Source organism: Rattus rattus, chromosome 15 (genome assembly GCF_011064425.1).
Source record: "Rattus rattus isolate New Zealand chromosome 15, Rrattus_CSIRO_v1, whole genome shotgun sequence".
Taxonomy (NCBI): domain Eukaryota; kingdom Metazoa; phylum Chordata; class Mammalia; order Rodentia; family Muridae; genus Rattus; species Rattus rattus.
In genome coordinates, this window is record NC_046168.1 from 12,281,353 (window position 1) to 12,299,214 (window position 17,862).

General features: G+C 52.2%; 2 protein-coding genes across 2 annotated transcripts in view; one reads left to right on the forward strand and one right to left on the reverse strand.

Annotated features, from left to right (window-relative positions):
* Lims2 (LIM zinc finger domain containing 2) overlaps nucleotides 1-17,862 on the reverse strand; it is a 29,625-nt gene that overhangs the window by 3,711 nt on the left and 8,052 nt on the right. Inside the window, 5 exon segments of the mRNA XM_032885358.1 lie at nucleotides 185-334; nucleotides 10,203-10,323; nucleotides 10,576-10,642; nucleotides 13,276-13,299; nucleotides 13,302-13,437. Coding sequence (XP_032741249.1) covers nucleotides 185-334; nucleotides 10,203-10,323; nucleotides 10,576-10,642; nucleotides 13,276-13,299; nucleotides 13,302-13,437 — 498 coding nt within the window.
* On the forward strand, nucleotides 6,619-8,807 carry Gpr17 (G protein-coupled receptor 17). Its single transcript, XM_032885356.1, has one exon. It carries the CDS (start codon nucleotides 6,765-6,767, stop codon nucleotides 7,782-7,784), a length of 1,020 nt encoding a protein of 339 aa, XP_032741247.1. The 5' UTR covers nucleotides 6,619-6,764; the 3' UTR covers nucleotides 7,785-8,807.

The window sequence follows — 17,862 nt, forward strand, 5'->3', positions numbered from 1 at the left end:
CAGAGTCCGGACAAAGGAGCCTGCCACCTCCTCCCGCCATCACGCCGAAGCTCTCTGCCTCATGCACTCAGCACCCTCTATGCCTACCTTGTTGGCCTCTGTCCTGGGTGAGAGTCCCAGTAGCCCCGTTCTGTGACAGCCAGCATTGCCTTTGCCACGCACAAGGCCAGAGCCGGGCACCTACCCACAGTGGGAGCAGCTGAAGTGGTCCGGGTGGTAGGGATCATTCTTGAACATGAGGGGCTGCTCATCAATGGTGAGGTGACACCTCTGGCAGATGAATTTGCCCAGGCCCTTGGCCTTCTCACGGTTGTGGCAAGGCCGGCAGAGGTGCCTGTAGGAGGTAAGAGAAATGTCAGAAGAGCCATCTTCCCTCTGCCTCTTCCCAGAACCGCCCAGCCATCTCCTGGGAAAGTAAGACTAGAACCCCGGTTGTGCCCTCAGTGGCATCTGGGTAACCCAAAGTGAGCAAGGGGAAGGCAGGGGAGGATTCTGAAAGGGATGCTCTTCTTGTACACTCAGCAAAAGCCTGTGGGGCAGGTAAGATGGCTCAACAGGTAACGGCACTTGCCACCAACCCTAATAACCTGAGTTTGAACCCTAACGCCCATGTGCTGGAAAACATACGTGTCCACTAGGACGCCTGTACTCGCTGCCTTTGGGGAGTATGCTCTTTCCCAAGGCTTCCTGAGCCTAGGACGTTGTGTGACACAGAAGGGACATTTTTAGCCGCCATTTGCTGAAAGACTGGTCTTACTTTTCACATGTCTTTTAGCGCAAGCCACAGTGAATGCGAGCCTTAGAGCATCACAGTGCGTGACAGAGCAGCCGAATCCACGCGGGCTCACGCGCCCCTCCCTTCGGGGTCTGCCGGATGAAGAGGGACCCTAATGCTCACAAGCGCTTTCTGTCTTTATAGACAAGTAAAGCTGTGTCACACGGAGGCTCCTGAGCCCAGCTACTGTCACCACAGAGTCCTTTTTGTGAAGTCATTTCTGATTCTGCTCCTTGCCCTGAGCAACAGCTGTGGTCTTAACAGAGAAGGAAATCAACACAGGTTCTGTTTCCTCGTCATTGCGGGTGCAAAGAATTTAGATTCAGAGTCCTCAGGCGAAGATGCACAAAACCCCGTCCAGTGTCCCTCGATCCCCAGGCCCCGCCTGTCACTCCAATAATGTAGTCCTACTGGACCTGGCTCTCCTTCCCAAGCTCCAACAATCCACTGGGGCAGCTCTCCACCTGTCACTGGCCTTCGCAGCCAACTGACCCTGGGTCCTTTCAGTGTGTGCATACGTATGTGCTGTGTATACATATTTGTGTGGATTGTGCACCCGTGCATGCGGATGTGTGTGCAGGTATGTGTGCATGTGTTAAGGCCAGAGGTCAATCTTGGGTCAAACTTCTCCATTGTTCTCCATCTTACTTTTTTGACTCAGGGCTTCTCACTGAATGTGGAACTTGCCACCTTGGCTAAATTAGCCAATGAGCTCTAAGAGACCTGCCTGTCTCCATCTCCCCAGTCTCAGGCTATAGTCACATGTCATCATGCTAGGCCTTACATGGGTGCGAGCGAGTTTGTATGCTTTCAGAGCATAACTGGGCCGTCTCCCCAGCCCACACCATTAGCCCATTACGTAGGCTTGTCACAGAGATTGACTGCTCCTCCTAGCCAGGTGGATCCCCTGCTACCTCTGTGTTGTTGGGAATTTGGCTGCGAAAATGACTCTCTTCTTGCCTTGGGTCTTATCTTCCTAGTGTAGCCCAGTGCTTAAGGCCCAAGCAAGCTTTCTGTTGCTACTTGCTAACCTGCTGACTTACCTCCACTGGACCATGGATACCTGTCACTGAGAAGTAGCTCAGGGTCAGTGTATTGAATACGTGAGTGAAGGAGAGAGGCGGCAGACATAATCTCTTTGTGACAACAGGACCAAGCAGAAGCCAGGACCAGTGTCCAAGTCTTCCTACCCTATAACAGGAAGCATATGTGGCCTGTGGCTACAACCTTCATTTCTGTGATCCTGTCTTTGCCCAGGCCTCTGTGCTAAGACCTCACCCAAGACCTGTACACAGCAGCCAAGGACACAGGTGCCATGCCAAGTCACCAGCTGTAGCCAGCTCTCTCTGTCTGTGTCTCTGTCACAGTCATGGCCTTATTTCCCATGACTCCATTCTAAAGTTTGCATCTTCTCCTTAGAAGCATTCAACCAATACCAAAGAATTATGCTTCAAAGCCATACAAGATATGGAGATATGGTGGCCCTCACACCACAGTGCAGGGCGCTAAGGCAGGAGGATCATGAGTTTGAGCCAGCCTTATCTAAATAGGGAGACCCTGTGTCAAAATCCAGGGGCTAGACAGATAGTTCAGTTAATGAATGACTTGGGTTTTGTAAACAAAAGTCCTGAGTTCAATTCCCAGAATCCAAACTTCGAAAACATTGGACATGGGCCACTCAGGCGGCTCGGCAGGTAAAGGTGCTTGCCGCAGGGTCTAACGCTCTGAGTTCCATCCCTGGGACCCACTGGGGAAAGGAGAAAGCCAATTCTTATAAGCTGTCCTCTGAGTTCAATCACATGCTACGGCACACGTATGCCACATAGATCATAATAAGTTGTTTTTAAAAGCTGGGCAAGGTGATACTCATTTATAACCTTGATGTTGGGAGAAGGGGAGATATGGATTCCTAGGGTTCACTACAGGCCAGGGAAAGACCCTGTCTCAAAAAAAATATCAACAAAAAAGAGGTGATGGTGGATGGTATTTATAAATGATATCTAAGGTTGACCTCTGGCCTCCACACTGCATAAACACATCGCTCTCTCTCTCTCTCTCTCTCTCTCTCTCTCTCTCTCTCTCTCTCTCTCTCACACACACACACACACACACACACACACACACACACACACACACACACACACACGCTCAGCTCAGCTCCCTGAAATTCTACTACAGAACTGGGAAATTATCAATGTCCTTGAAGCCATCAAGATAACAGAAAGCCTATGGTTAGCTGACGATTTAACTCAAGGCCCAGCATGCACAAGGCCCTCAGTTCAATTCTTAGCACCAAAAAAACAAAAAGAGTATGTGAGCCCAAGAATGGTCTGGTCAGGGCAGTCAAACTCATGTCCAGCAGCGTGAGCCAGCACCCAGTCCACTGCAAGAGCACAAGAGCTCTTAACCACTGAGCCATCTTTCCAGCCTATATATTTTTACTAGTTTGAAGTTTATTTTTATTTTAACTCATGTATGTTTGTGAGTGTATGTCATGGGTGTGCATGCTCATGAAAGACAGAAGAAGATGTCAGAGCCCTTGGAACCTGACTATAAGTAGTTGGAAACCCCAAACATGATGCTAGAAACAAAACCCAGGTCCTCTGGAAGAGCATCAAGTGCTCTTAACTACGGAGCAATCTTTCCAGCCTCGCCCCTTGTTTTTAGCAACAGGGTGTCCCATGGGCCTGGAACTTGCTGATTTGGCTAAGATAGCTGGCTGAGAGACCTAAGGACCTGCCTGTGTCTATCTCCCCAGTGCTGAGAGCATGGGCAGATGCTACCACACCAAGTTTTTTGCACATGAGTTTTGGGGTTCAAACGCCAGCCTTCTTGCTTCCATGGAAAACACTTGAGTTACACGCAAGTTACACACACAATCATACCCCAACTACTTAGATATCTCTCTAATTCTCTCTAAGATGTCTTTATGAAATGAATTATGAAACCCATTTGGGTTTCCTGCTTTATACCCCACACACTCATACACACACACACACACACACCACACACCACACACACACACACACACACACACACACACACACCACACACCACACACGCACACACATGCACACACATACACAAAGCTAAAGGTAAAGTTGAGTGTAAGAATTCTCCTGTCAAAATGCATCAGGCAAACAGAGCAGAACAGATACACATAGATAGCCCTGTGTCTGTGGTGACATGTGGTGGGGTTTAGAGCCAGGCTTTGCCACTTGCTAGAGTTTGCCTCGGAGGGGATGACTTCACTTCTCTGATCTTTGGCTTCTTCAACTGTCCGATACAGTGAAATCCCCAGCTGCACGGGGCTGTGTGAAAAGACAAACTGACGATACCACTGGGCAGTACGTCCTCTCCAGATGATAACCACACATAATTATAAATGTCTTGTATTATGTTTTTGGGACAGGGTCTCATGAAACTCAAGCTGGCTTCTTCATACTCAGTATGTAGCCAAAGGTGACCTCGAACCTCTCATCTTCCGGCCTCTGCTTCCCAAGTGCAGTGAATATACACTTGAGCAGCATAGAGGTTGGAACCCAGGGCCTTGCTAGACAAGCACTAAAACAACTGAGCTGTAACCCCAACCGTAATCTCGAACACTCTAACTGAACCTTTTAAGTCTTTGGAAATGAATAACGCTGGTTTGGCTGCATTGTATAACTGCTCTGTTAGTGATATCAACCGTGATGAGCTTCGATGAGTCACGGACAACACCCAGCTTGCAGCCACCCCAGCAGGAGCAAGCCTTGGTTGGGGGAGCCACTGAGGCCTTCCTGCTGGCCATCCTCTGCTGAGAGGCCCTCCCAGGCAAGAGCCAGGCCTGCTGGGCCGAGCTACATCCCCACAGCACAGACAGCACCCCCATTATAAGGCGCCTGCAGCTGTGCAGGGTTCTACATAAAGGCCATGATTTATTCCATACACCCGAACGGGGCCTAATTATACAGGACAGGACACAAGGACCCTACAGCGAGTGTCTGAAAGAATCCCGTCTCATCTAGCCCAAGATTCCTCAGCCCCGACCCTGGCATGCATAACAACCCCCCCCCCAACCAGCCCAGTGAGCTTGGGATCCTGGCCCGTTGCCATGGTAGCTGACCCCTCCCTATCCCCCCCAACTAGTAGAAAATCATCCCCTTCTGAAATGTCCTGTTGTGTCTGTCAACTCCCGCCAAAGACCCCCACCCGGCCCGGCCCTTGCCCACTCCCAGGCTCCCAGGACAGTCACACACTTGGCCTCTGTGATGCTCAGTGGCCTGGCTGGGGGATGGGGGCATGCACGGTCTGAGGACACACTGGAATATTCAGTATGTGCTCCGTGGAAGCAGACCCAGCTGGAGGAGCAGCCTACCCCACAAAGGACCCCTCAGGAATGAAGCAGCTTTTCAGGTTCAGAGGAGCGTCGGACTCTCCTGCTCGCCTTAAATAGTCAAGCCTTCCTTCTACAGCTACAAGGAGCCCACCTGGAGACCCACCCGCGGCTCACAGCTCACCTGCTTCCCCGGTCTCCTGTCCTTTCTTTCCTGGGTCATCTGCAAGAGGTAAGGGGCAGGCAGGGGAGGGTTGTGAGGGGCAGAGAGCCTCAGGAGACTGAGTGGAGGTGACAGAGTGGAGACGCTGTATAGTCACACAGGGTGCTGCGCTGTTTAACAATTCCCCCCATCCTGAGGTTCTTAGGTTTTAGAATTATTATTGTATTTTTGGAGCCATGGCTTCATGTAGCTTAGGTTAAAGTCTTGAACTCTCTTCAGAATGGAGAATAACGCTGACCTCCTGACCCTCCTGCTTTTGAGTGTTGGGATTATAGGCACTTGCCATCCCAACCAGTCTATGTGCTGGGAATCAAACCCGGGGCCTCGTGCACACCAGGCAAGCACTCCACCACCTAGGACACATCCCCAACCCCAGTTCTTACTTCTGGAGCAAGGGGTTATGTATTTTCACTACTCCGCGCCCCTGAAGTAAAGCAGCCAGTCCTGGAAATCGATGCCCCACGAAGGACAACGGACAACTGCAGTGCATGTCCTGTGAGCCACACTCCCAGCTCTGGCCACAGTGCCTCCCTTGGTCCCCAGAGCTGAGGCTGTGTCCTGAAAGATGCGGGACTCTCTCACACCCCATCTTGAGCTGTGGAACACCTTGGCTGGGAAGAGACTCCCTGCTGGTCTGAGGCCCTGGCAAAGGTTTCCTAAACCCAGCTCTCACTCAGAAAAGCTGATCAAAATGCTATGTGTGGAGAACTCCAGAGACCCCGGGGCTCTCAGGTCCTGTGTCAGGAGGCATGCCCTGTAGAGCTGTGATAGAACCTGCTGGCCTTGCTGGCAGGTTCAGCGATACCCTGCTCATTGCAGACCAGGTTAGCAGGTAGGGGAGGTCCTGGGCCTCAGAGGGAGCAGGCTCACCGAGCAAGCCGATACTCAAGGACTGGTGGGTGCCAAGCATGAGGCCCTTAGCAACAGCCCCCATTTAACTCGCCTATGGGGCATGGGTTTAAAGGACTCCCACAGTGTTACCTCTGCCTTGAAGTGGGATTAGGAAAAAAATAAGGCCCCTCACAAGCCCAGACAATCAAACTCACTTCCCTTTCCCTCCAGTGCTAACTCCACCTTCTAGGGCCGAGGGAGTAAGTAACTAGGGCTAGGGGCAGAAAAGTAGCTTCCAGGTCCTGAGTTTGACAGCAGTCACCTCAGGCCCTCCTCATTCAAGGGGGAAACAATCAAGCCTCAGTTGGATTTGGCCTGTGACTGAAGTTCAAAGTGCTTCCAAGGCTCAGACAACACTAGTAGACACAGAAAATCCACCAGACACAGGAGTCTCCCCTGGTATTCATCAGTTATGCCAGACTTAGAATGGCTACGTTCCTCCCAAGTTAGTGTCAGGAGACTCTGAGGGCATCAGAGGTCCTGCCTCTGACTGTGGGGGAGCATTCTGAGATCCTGTAACCTGTTTCTACATTCCCTAGAGTTCTGCCTTCAGCCACAAGATGGATGGCCTGGAGACAGCCCTACCGAGTCTGACTGACAACGCCTCCCTGGCTTACTCTGAGCAATGTGGCCAAGAGACGCCCCTGGAGAACATGCTCTTCGCCTGCTTCTACCTCCTGGACTTCATCCTAGCTTTTGTGGGCAACGCTCTGGCCCTCTGGCTTTTCATTTGGGATCACAAGTCAGGCACTCCGGCCAACGTGTTCCTAATGCACCTGGCTGTGGCTGACTTGTCCTGTGTGCTGGTCCTGCCTACCCGGTTGGTTTATCACTTCTCTGGCAATCACTGGCCTTTTGGGGAAATCCCGTGCCGACTCACTGGCTTCCTCTTCTACCTGAATATGTACGCCAGCATCTACTTCCTCACCTGCATCAGTGCTGACCGCTTCCTGGCCATTGTGCACCCAGTCAAGTCCCTCAAGCTTCGAAGACCTCTCTATGCCCACCTGGCCTGCGCCTTCCTGTGGATCGTGGTGGCCGTAGCTATGGCCCCACTGCTAGTCAGTCCGCAGACTGTGCAGACCAACCACACGGTTGTCTGCCTGCAACTGTACCGGGAGAAGGCCTCCCATCATGCCCTGGCTTCCCTGGCTGTGGCTTTTACCTTCCCCTTCATCACCACGGTCACCTGCTACCTGCTGATCATTCGCAGCCTCCGCCAGGGTCCCCGTATAGAGAAGCACCTCAAGAATAAAGCCGTCCGCATGATTGCTATGGTTCTGGCCATCTTCCTGATTTGTTTTGTGCCCTACCACATCCACCGTTCAGTCTATGTGCTTCACTACCGCGGTGGTGGGACTTCGTGCTCGGCTCAGCGTGCCCTGGCCCTAGGGAACCGGATCACCTCCTGCCTCACCAGCCTCAACGGGGCCCTGGATCCAGTCATGTACTTCTTTGTGGCTGAGAAATTCCGCCACGCCTTGTGCAACTTGCTCTGCAGCAAACGGCTCACAGGCCCTCCTCCCAGCTTTGAAGGGAAAACCAACGAGAGCTCCCTGAGCGCTCGATCTGAGCTGTGAGCCCGAGCTGGGCGAGCCTCGGGGAGGTCCTGTCACCGGGCCAGCTGTACACTGTTGCAGGAAGACTGGCTATTGACTGGGGTACACGCTACCAGAGCCAGTTAAAGAAGTCTATCTTCCCTCACTTCCTGAGCAAACAAACGGAAGCGCCAGGAGTTCTCACCCTGCTCCAAGGCCTCAACTGCAAGGCCATCCAGTCTGAGCAAATCTATCCAGAGGGAGGACTAACTACGGGGCTGCCTGCCCACCCCTCCACAGGACTGGATTGGCCTGGCTTCTGCACGGCTCCCAGACACTCAGTGACTTCACTGGTGCTAAATAGGGAAGGGAGCCACAGGGACATTTCTGGAACAATGGGAATCTTTCTTCTCTACTAAACTTCTAGCTTCTTTGATACTACAGAGGCCCACAGACACAAAGCCCTACAGAATAACCCAGAGAGCAAGCTGCCCAAGGTCCAGGAGAAGAGGCAGCACAAATGCCAACGGAACTGGATGGACGTTTAATATTTCCTTTGAAGTGTATGGTATATCGAATATTGTTTAAGGTGCCTTTGCCCCCATGATCTCTGTCTGAGTTTAGGGGACACAGACTCTAATGACAGCCACATGTGAGTATATTTCAGACTGGCTGCTTGTAAGCCCAGCAAATAGAGTTCTGGACTCCGCCCCTCTTGCAACCGTGTCCCCACACCTGCCTCAAGCGCTGTCCTGGGCTTCTCAACAGAATGTGGTCTCGTCAGACATATGGACACCATTAGAGCCCACTGCAGGCAGGGAGCCTAATGTGTGAACTTGTCTCCAGCTCCACCCAGAAGGGACATCCTGAGCCCAGCTCCCTCCCAAGAGGCTTCTGCAGCCCTGGCTGCCTGGGTCTGAGCTGTTGAACTTGTTAGTGTGTGATGACCGCTCTAATGTGTCCCCTCCTGTACTTGTTTGTAATACTCTTAAACATAATTGAGTCTTAAGATGAAGGAAATAATCGTGCTGGTTCAACATGACACATGATGTCCTCCCCCTGAAAGTCTTGTCCCTTCCACCCACGAATGACTGAGTAGGGCAGCACCCCCTTGTCGTGGTTCTGTGGCCTTGTGGCAGGTCTGCCCAGGCAGACCCGGAGCTGTGCATCATGGAGTTGATTGCCATCCTAGGTTAAGGGGGCTCTCGAACTTGTCCCTCCGGCTGCACCCTGCCTATCACTAGAGGAACCCTAAGATGACCCTGATGCTCAGAACTGCTTTTATCCAGTGCCGGTCTGGCCACCCCCACAGCCCCTCACCAAGACAACCTGCTGAATACAAGGCCGTGCCAGCCAGGACCAACACGAGGCCATGCGCCTCTTGGATGAAATAGCAAAGGGACAAGATCACTGCAGGCTGTGACAGGAGGGACAGAGGGGACAAAGACCCAGACAGTCTCATGAGAAGCTGGAGGGTCTCTGAAAGTCAGCACTGCCTTTCCTGGCACAGGGGATGCAGAAGTAGACTTGGGTCAGAGGAGGAAAAATTTGCAGCTCCATTTGGGACCTGTTGTGTTAGAATCTCAAATGGAGATGCCACACCGGTGGGAGAACTGAGCAAAGGAGAGATCCGGAGGAGATCCCTGGATTGTCCAGATGTACCACTGAGAGGCCCAGGACTGTATCTTCAAAGGCAGGCATGGACTCAGGCCTAAAGAACATCCCCGTGCAGAGGGAGAGGCTGAGGGAAACTAACACAACACAGAAATCTTACTGGGAGAGGATGTGTTTCACCCCAGGGAGGGTCCTGCTATGAGAGCACTCAGAGGTCAAGGGGGAGCCTGGTGATACCCAGGCTCGGCTTCAGTCACAGAGAAGGTCAAAGGTGGTGCTGGGTGCTCCCCCAAAGCTTTCCCAAGCAGGTGAGAGACTGGCTTATTGCTGCCGGGAAGGTGTATAACCCACAGGAAGAGAGGCAGGGGTGAGAAGAAAAGGTAAGGCCTCCTGGAAGGGGGACTGCCAGAGTGCCAGGGAGGTCTACAGTCCTGAATTTGGAGTAAATTGGGCAACCTGGTTAAGGGGTGTCCCTCCAATATCCTCCAGCCGTGTGAATGTAGGGAGGAAGGCAGACAGATGGGGTCAGCACGGTGTGGTAGCGGATGGGATGTCAGGGGTAATTGGGATTTACCAACTTAAAACTCCTCATCCATCCGTAGCCACTCAAGGCCCTTCAGGCCTGCTGTGCCCTAAGGACCACCCCTTGTCCAGAGGGAGCTCCGTCTGTCCTTACGCTCCTGCCTCCATCCTTATCCTACGGGCTGTGTTCTCCATCTAGCAGGGACAGGACAAGGCCCACAGCCAGATCAGTAGAGGACGCTGCAGAGCCTACTGGGCAGGACGAAGGCACTTAGAGTGGGGGCAAGAGATACTCCTCTCTGCCCACGGCTGCAGCTGGCTCACCTGCCTGCGTTCTTCACAAAGCCCAGGTCAGCCAGCTCCACGTCGCACAGCTCACAGCGGAAGCAGCCCGGATGCCAGTTGGCGTTCATGGCCTTGATCACGCGGCCAATGACAAACTCACCTGGAAGAGGAGAGACCTCAGCTACCAGGGCACACTCCCCAGCCGTGGGTATCCCCCAAGCCCTATGTACCCAGTGTTCCTCCCGGTGTAGCCTTGTCTCAGCACCCCTCTTTTAGGGGTCAGAAGAGCAATGCTCAGGAAGACAGACTGAGGGCATCAGGAGAAGTCCCCAGGCAAATGAATGCCAGTACCACCTGTTACCCCACTTGTCCCCTTCCCACTTGCTAAGTACAGTCAGTCACCAGCTCTTACCACAGAATCCGCAGCATGGAGCGAACAGCATTTGGAAGTCGTGTTCACAGTACTTCCGGCCCTCAAACTGCAAACGGGGGCCACAGAAAAAAGGCACACAAGTCATTCAGCACCTCACAAGCTTTTACACCCTAGTAAATAGCAGGGGTCTGGGGTCCTGAGAAGGGAGGCTTCTAAAGCTAGCTGGAGCAGGGGTCTAGCCCATGCCACTAAGCAGAGTGAAAAGTCGTGGGGGGTGGGGCGGGTTTCACAGAGATACTGAGGGTCCGAGGCCAGCTCTTGGGGATTCTGCTGTCTGCTGAGGGAGAGGGGACCTGTGGGTCCTGACCACAGGCCGAGCTGAGGTGGGAGCGGTGCTGGGGAAGGAAGGGTCAAATCTTGCGTTCTATGTGCTACTCCGTTCTCCACGTCTGACCAGCTCAGTTCCCCAAAGACTACAAAAAGACCCACAGAGGAAGACGGAGGAAAGGATTCTCAGGGAGGCCCTGGGGAATTGGGGTGACAAAGAAAAAGCACAGCCGTGCTTCAGTCAGCCACTGTCCTGTACCGTCCCCAAGTATGACCAAAGCTTGCCTTGCCTTTCTCTCCCTTAACGATTTGCTTTCTTAAGAAAAATCTGGGGCTGGGGATGTAGCTCGGTTCGTAGAGTACCTGACATGCATAAAGGTCTTGGTTTGGTTCACAGAATTGTGGGAATGGTAGTGCATATCTGTAATCTCAGCACTGGGCAGATGGAGACAGGCTGCACCAGACGTTCAAAGTCATCTTTGACAACGTCCTTCCCCTAAAGTCACATGCAGTGAGCCAGGGAGGAGGCAGGGGCTTGAATTCCTTCAGCGGCAATAGCTCCCAGACACCTACTGGGCTGGGCTTGGCTGTGGTCTAAATCTCCTAGCAGAACTCTGCTCAACCCTCTGATGCCTCTCCAGCCAGCAATTCTTGGGAGCCTGGAAAGTGACTGGAGATCCTCACCTGACCACATATCCACATCAGTCAGTCAACGATGCCGACAACTCTCGGGAGAGCCCAGCACCCTCAAGCTCTGGTCCCCTCTCCACTGCAGCCCAGAGGAGTGACAGACAGTGCTTAACCAGCTCTGGGGGAGGCAACAGAGGCCTTGCCAGACGCTGTGGTGTAAATCTTTCTTCCAAACTGATGTCACCACACAGATGGAAATAATCTCAGATGCATAAACAGGAAAGTCTAACAAATAACTGGAAGTCGGGTGTCTTATGTACTTGTTATCATCATTTTTAATAAAGTACTATATCTATGTCTGTTGACATGGTTTACTATATGTCTGTGTTTATGTGTATGTGTGTATCCCCTTTTTTGAGACAGGGTCTCTCACCAGCCTGTGGCTCACTGAATAGGCTAACTGCCTGGTGTTTGAGCCTCGGGAATCCACCTGCCACTGCTTTCCCAGTGCTGGGCTATGGCACAAGCCACCACCCAGCTTCTTGACTTTAGTTCTGGGATGAAACTCAAGAGCTCATGGTTGCAAGACAAGCACCCTGATGTCTGAGCCGTTTCCTCAGCCTTTGCATGGGTGACTTCTTAACAACAGCTGTGTTTAAGGATGGATTTGACAGTTTGCTCTTGTGAGCCGGTGTGGGAAATACAGGCCCTGTACTTATGGCAGTATTAATAACCCCACTCCTGGTCCCACCTGCTATCCCAGCTTCTATCCCAACTGGCTCTAAGCCTCTGTATGGCACAATGACCAGAGCCCCCTCCCCTTCCATTTTGTTTGTTTTCTGAGACAGTCTTACTATGTAGCCCCCTATGATCTGGTGTTACAGACATATGTCGCATGCCTTGAGTCACAGGGGTCCTTTTCACTTGTTGGACAAGGCTGTGACCCCTCTGGCCCAACCCTAGCTGTCCCAATCTCTTATAGAAAAGAAGATCAAGGCCCCAGAGGTGAGCCAATAAGGTAGAAAGATGGAGAGCCTCTATTTCCTACCACTCTCCCACTCAGTCCTCTGCTTCGACTTCTACCACACCAGCCTCTCCCCAGATACCCCACATGCTCCTGCTTCAACATCTTTACGTATGCTGTGCCCTCTGCCAAGATCGTTTCCTGCAGAAGAGCGTGTGTGTGCGTGCATGTCTCTGTCTCTGTCTGTCTGTCTCTCTGTCTGTCTCTCTGTCTCTCTGTCTCTCTCTGTGTGTGTGTTTGTGTTTATGTGTGTGTCTGTGTGTGTCTGAGTTTGTGTGTCTGTATGTATCTGTGGATGTATATGCATGCATGTGTATGTGTGTATGTGTGTGTCTCTGTGGGATTATCTGTGTGCATGCATGTGTGCATATGTGTGTGTGTTTATCTGTGTGCATGCATGTGTGCATATGTGTGTGTGTTTATCTGTGTGTGTGTCTCATCAAACACCACCTGGTTACCCAACTCTAACCACGAGAATGCTTATTTCTGAAGCATCCTCACTAGACAACAGAAGCACTCAGCCATTGCATTTGCTCTCTGACCCAGCGAAGGACAAACATCATGATGTAGGTTTGTTCTACCCCAGGGCCTGCCCAGTACCTGTCCAGGGGAGTCTGACTGATTGGAGACGTTGCCAGGTGAGGGATGGACCAACACGGTGTGGGACACTCAGCTTTGCAGTGTCAGAGCCTGGCCAGGTCACAGAACAGCCACAGGCTCTCCAAGGACAGCCTACCTACCACCCAGACCCTCCTCACCTCATAGAAGAGCCCCTCGGGGAAATGGCCGGGAAGCACTGTGCACACACAAAGCAGTGCTCGTGGTAGAGTTCCCCATTGCTGTTGACGATGCGCTCTGTGGGGGCAAACCGGGCTTGGCACCGCTGGCACATGGCATCCGCCAGACATTCTGACATGTTGCTAGAGGGGACAGAAGGAGACGGTCAGCACCGGGCAGCAGGCTGGCAGAGCAGGCCTAGGGACACGGCCCTGCTTGAAAGGCTCAGGGGAATCCAACCTTTAAGGGTGACAAACAGGTGACAAACCTACTTAAAACATGAAATGGTGTATGTGTATGTACACATGTATGGGGGTGGCACACATGTATGTACACCCACAGTCGACAGTCATCTTAGCTCTTGTTCCCCGGACACCACCCGCTTTTTAACATTTTTTTATTTTACTTTTTACTTATTCACTTTACATCCCACTTGCTTCCCCCCTCCCAATCACTCCCTCCCACAATCCTTCCCCCACCCCCTTCGCTGTCTTCTCCGGGGTGTCCTCCCACCCCAGCACCTCGGACTCTGTGAGGCTAAGCACTTCCTCTCCCACTGAGGCCAGACAAGGCAGCCCAGCTAGAACACACCCCACATTCAGGCAATGGGTTTGGAGAAAGTGCCTGCTCCAATTGTTCGGGACCCACGTGAAGACCAAGCTGCCGTCTGCTGCTTCTGTGAGGGGAGGCCTAGGCCTAGGCCTTGTATGTCCTTTGGTTGGTGTTTCAGACTCTGAGAGCCCCAAGCAAGCACGAATCCCTGACAGTATTAATGATACTCTGTTATGCTTGCAGACAGGACAATGTTGGCCTCTGAGAGATTTGGGGAGATATAGACACCCACAGACAAACAGTGGCTGGAGCTTGGGGACTCTTATGGAAGAGTAGGAGGAAGGATTTCGGGTTCTGAAGGGGATAGGAACTCCACAGGAAGACCAACAGAGTCAACTAACCTGGACCATCCACAGTTTTTTGTGGCAGCATCTCTCACTGACCTGGAATTCACCAAGCTGGCTAAGCTGGCTGACACCAGCCTGTGTGCCCCTCCCCACAGTGCGGGGGGGGGGGGTAAGCACTGGTCTTCACACCTGGCTGCTCCACCACACCTCCCTGCGGCAACGACAAGTCTAAAGGCATGCACTGGGTTAGTTTTTGTCAATTTAACACAAACTGGGAACACCTGGGAGGCGGGACTCTCAGCTGAGGCGTTGCCGCCATTAAACCGGCCTGTGGGCATGTGTAAGGGACCTTTTCTTAATCCGTGGTTCATGTGTGAGGTCCTGGGTTTTTAAGAGAGCAGCTAAGCCAGCCTTTGGGGGAACAAGTGAGCGGTTTTCCTCGGTGGTTCCTGCTTGAGTTCCAGTTCCTTCCCTCAGTGATAGACTGTGATCCTGTGTGAAAGCCAAAGAAACCCTTTCTTCCTCAAGTTGCTTTTGTTCTATCACAGCAACGGAAAGCAAACTACGACTGTGAGCAAAGCAACCCCCCTCTTAAGCAGTATTTCTGTCCTAGTGACCATGCCTAGCCCATGCATCAAAGTCATGTGATCTTCTGTTCCCTCATCTGTAAAATGGGTCCAACATCAGCTGTCTCCAAAAGACAATGTGAGCAGAAGAATCTACTTTACACCTGAGCTGCCCACTTGGGTGTTTGCTGTGTGTCTGCGCTTATTTCAAACACAGAGTCAGGTTTGGTCGTAAAGAGAGCCTCCCCCTCCCCCAACCCCACCCCCGCCCGCCCCACGAAGCAAGCACAGCCTCTAAGTTTCCAGTAGAGGCTTCCTCAGTATGGAGTTTCCACCCCTGGGATGATTTGGCCGGTCTCCCTGGTCACATCGGGCTCAGAGGTCACCAGGCTGCACATAATAAACAGGGTTTGACACAAAGACAGCCCTATTCCTCACACTGTAAATGCCAGGAAATTATCACTCCTCCTTGGACAAGGAGCTGAGGATGTGGCTCAGTGGAACAGGAACGGTAGGGCTGCCTCTATGCAAACGCTGAGCGCTGTGCAGCCACAGAAACGTCTCCTGCAGGAGGACCTGATTGAGGACTGCCTGAGAGAGTAAGGATTGCGGTGCAAATAATGCCAGCCAATCAGAAGCTGCTGTTTAGGAGAGATACTTTCTCGGAACCAATGGGGCGTGGGGAGGGTATAAAAGGAGCTTGCGGGCGGTTGGGGATTTAGCTCAGGGGTTGGGATTTAGCTCAGTGGTAGAGCGCTTGCCTAGTAAGCGTAAGGCCCTAGGTTCGGTCCTCAGGTCCGGAAAAAAAAAAAAAAAAAAAAAAAGGAGCTTGCAGCAGATTTTCTCATCTGCTCCCGGGGTCTGTGTCGTTCCAAACCCCAACAGCACATAGAGTCGTGCTCAGAGCTGTCCAGAGCACGGGCAATGAAAGGTCTTTGTGGGACTGGGAAGGTGACTCAGTTGATAAAATGCTTAGTGTGCAAGCAGGAGGAACAGAGTTCAGACCGCCATCACCCATCTTTAAAAAAAAAAAAAAAAAAAAAAAGGCTGCCCTCTCATCTGTGATCCCAGCACCAGGCAGGCAGAAACAAGCAGATCTATGGAGTGCATTGGCCAGACGAGCTGAGCCAGTGAGCTCCAGGTTCAGTAAGAGATTCTGTCTAAAAAACAAGGTGGAAGAGAAGTTGAGGAAAATATCTTAGCCTCTGACCTCCACAGCCACAGGAACTCAAGCGTGCACGCCTGTGTCCACACACATTATCTCTGGCTGAGAACTGGGACAGAGGGAAGGTATTTCGCAGGCCGCTCTCTGCATCAGTGGTTATCTGCAAAATGCCTGCGGGATGCTGGGTCATCCTCGAGGGCCCAGCGCAGGCCTAGGCAACCCCGCTGCTCAGGCAGGGACCTTCGGTTCACCTCGTGTGGTTCACCTGCTGCAATGGAGCCCTCCCTCTTCAACCCTGGTTGTGTATGGTATGAACTATGGTGTCAGGATACCAGGATGGATATAACGAACACCTTGACCACGGCACTAGAAGGGCTGTGGACCCTGTAAAGAAACCTGGGCCCCAGCCAGATCCCAGGAGCGCGCATGTGCATGCACATGTTACACAGTGCCCGATGTTGGATTTCTTTGAACTTCATGGTACCTCAGGCCAGTTCTCTGTTGCGATGGGTGTGACGTATTTGAGGTATTCTTGATTTGAAAAAAAGATAGGAAGAAACCAAGGTGCTGGACCAAAAGGGTATAAAGGCTTCTCAAGAAGGTATTATCCCTGACAGGTTTTGGATGGATTTGGAGATTTAGGGAAGAACATGTCCCCTTTCTCTTTCCTGCCTCTCCTCTCTGTTTTCCTTTTCTTTCTTCTCTTTCCCTTGGGCAGGGTCTCCTGTAGTCCAGGTAGCTGATGAGGGCCCTCATTCCCCGGCCTCCACTGCCCGAGTGCTGGGATTATAGGAGCGCACCACCATACACAGTATTTTGCAGCCTAAGGCTCCAGTTCATGGCTTTCTTGCATCTACACAAATGCTCTACCAGCTGAGTTGTTGACCATGCCCTGGACAGCTCTCAGCCCCACCCTACCAGCTCCTGGGGGTTTGGGGGTGAGTTGTCACAGAGTCAACAACACAGAGCAGGTGAGAAATTCTGCAGTGAGCTCCTCTGAGCACTGCTGCAAGCTCCTTTAATACCCTCTGCCCACACCCACATTGGTCCCAAGAAAGCATCTCTTCTAAACAGCAGCTCCCGAGTGGCTAATGTGTCAGCAATCCTTGGTCTCTCAGGCAGTCCTCAATTAGGTCCTCCTGCAGGAGATGTTTCTGCAGCTGCACAGCCCCCAGTGTTTACACAGAGGCAGCCCTGCCATTCCTGCTACAACCTTTTTCAGGGCTCAGTCCTCTAGCTCCCCTGTCCAACTTCCCTGTCATTGACAGGAAGTTCAGAGGAACCCAAGTGATGTCAACTGTCTTTGCCTCCCCTGTTATGGTGTCCTTAGCCTGCCCACCTATGACCGTGACTCCCTGGTCCTCTCCCTCCATACTTCCTCCGTCTCCTGCTCTGGAACCACTTGTTCCTTAATGCCAGTGACCCTAGACCCACAGCCCCATGGATCTCTCTTCCAGCCTGATGGCCCTGGGGCACGTGCCTAGGAGCCATGCCCTCTGTTCTCTCTCAGGAGATACTCCCAGAATCCTCCTCACCCAGGTTAACCCATAATAGTAGCTCATACTGCGGGGACCATCCCAAACCCTGCTGTTGCCCTCTTTCTTCTCTACTATGACAATTCCTGGGGAGTCAAGCAGTTACAGCTTTCGAGTCTGTCTAAGCTGTGCTGAAACCACCGCCATATTTTGGTTAGTGATGTCTTTGATCAACGGAACCCAGGTTTGAGCTTCCCTAAAGTGGCAATAAAATCGCCCATTCTGTAGCTGAGGATGTGGTTCAGTGGGTAGAGCGCTTACCTTAACATACTCCAGGCCCCGGATTCAGTCCTCAGCATAGCATAAAACCAAGCCTGTAATCCCACTACTAGGGAGGCGGAGGCTGGATCAACAGCCCCAAATCATACTTGACCACATTGTGAGCCAAGGTTAGCCTGGGACA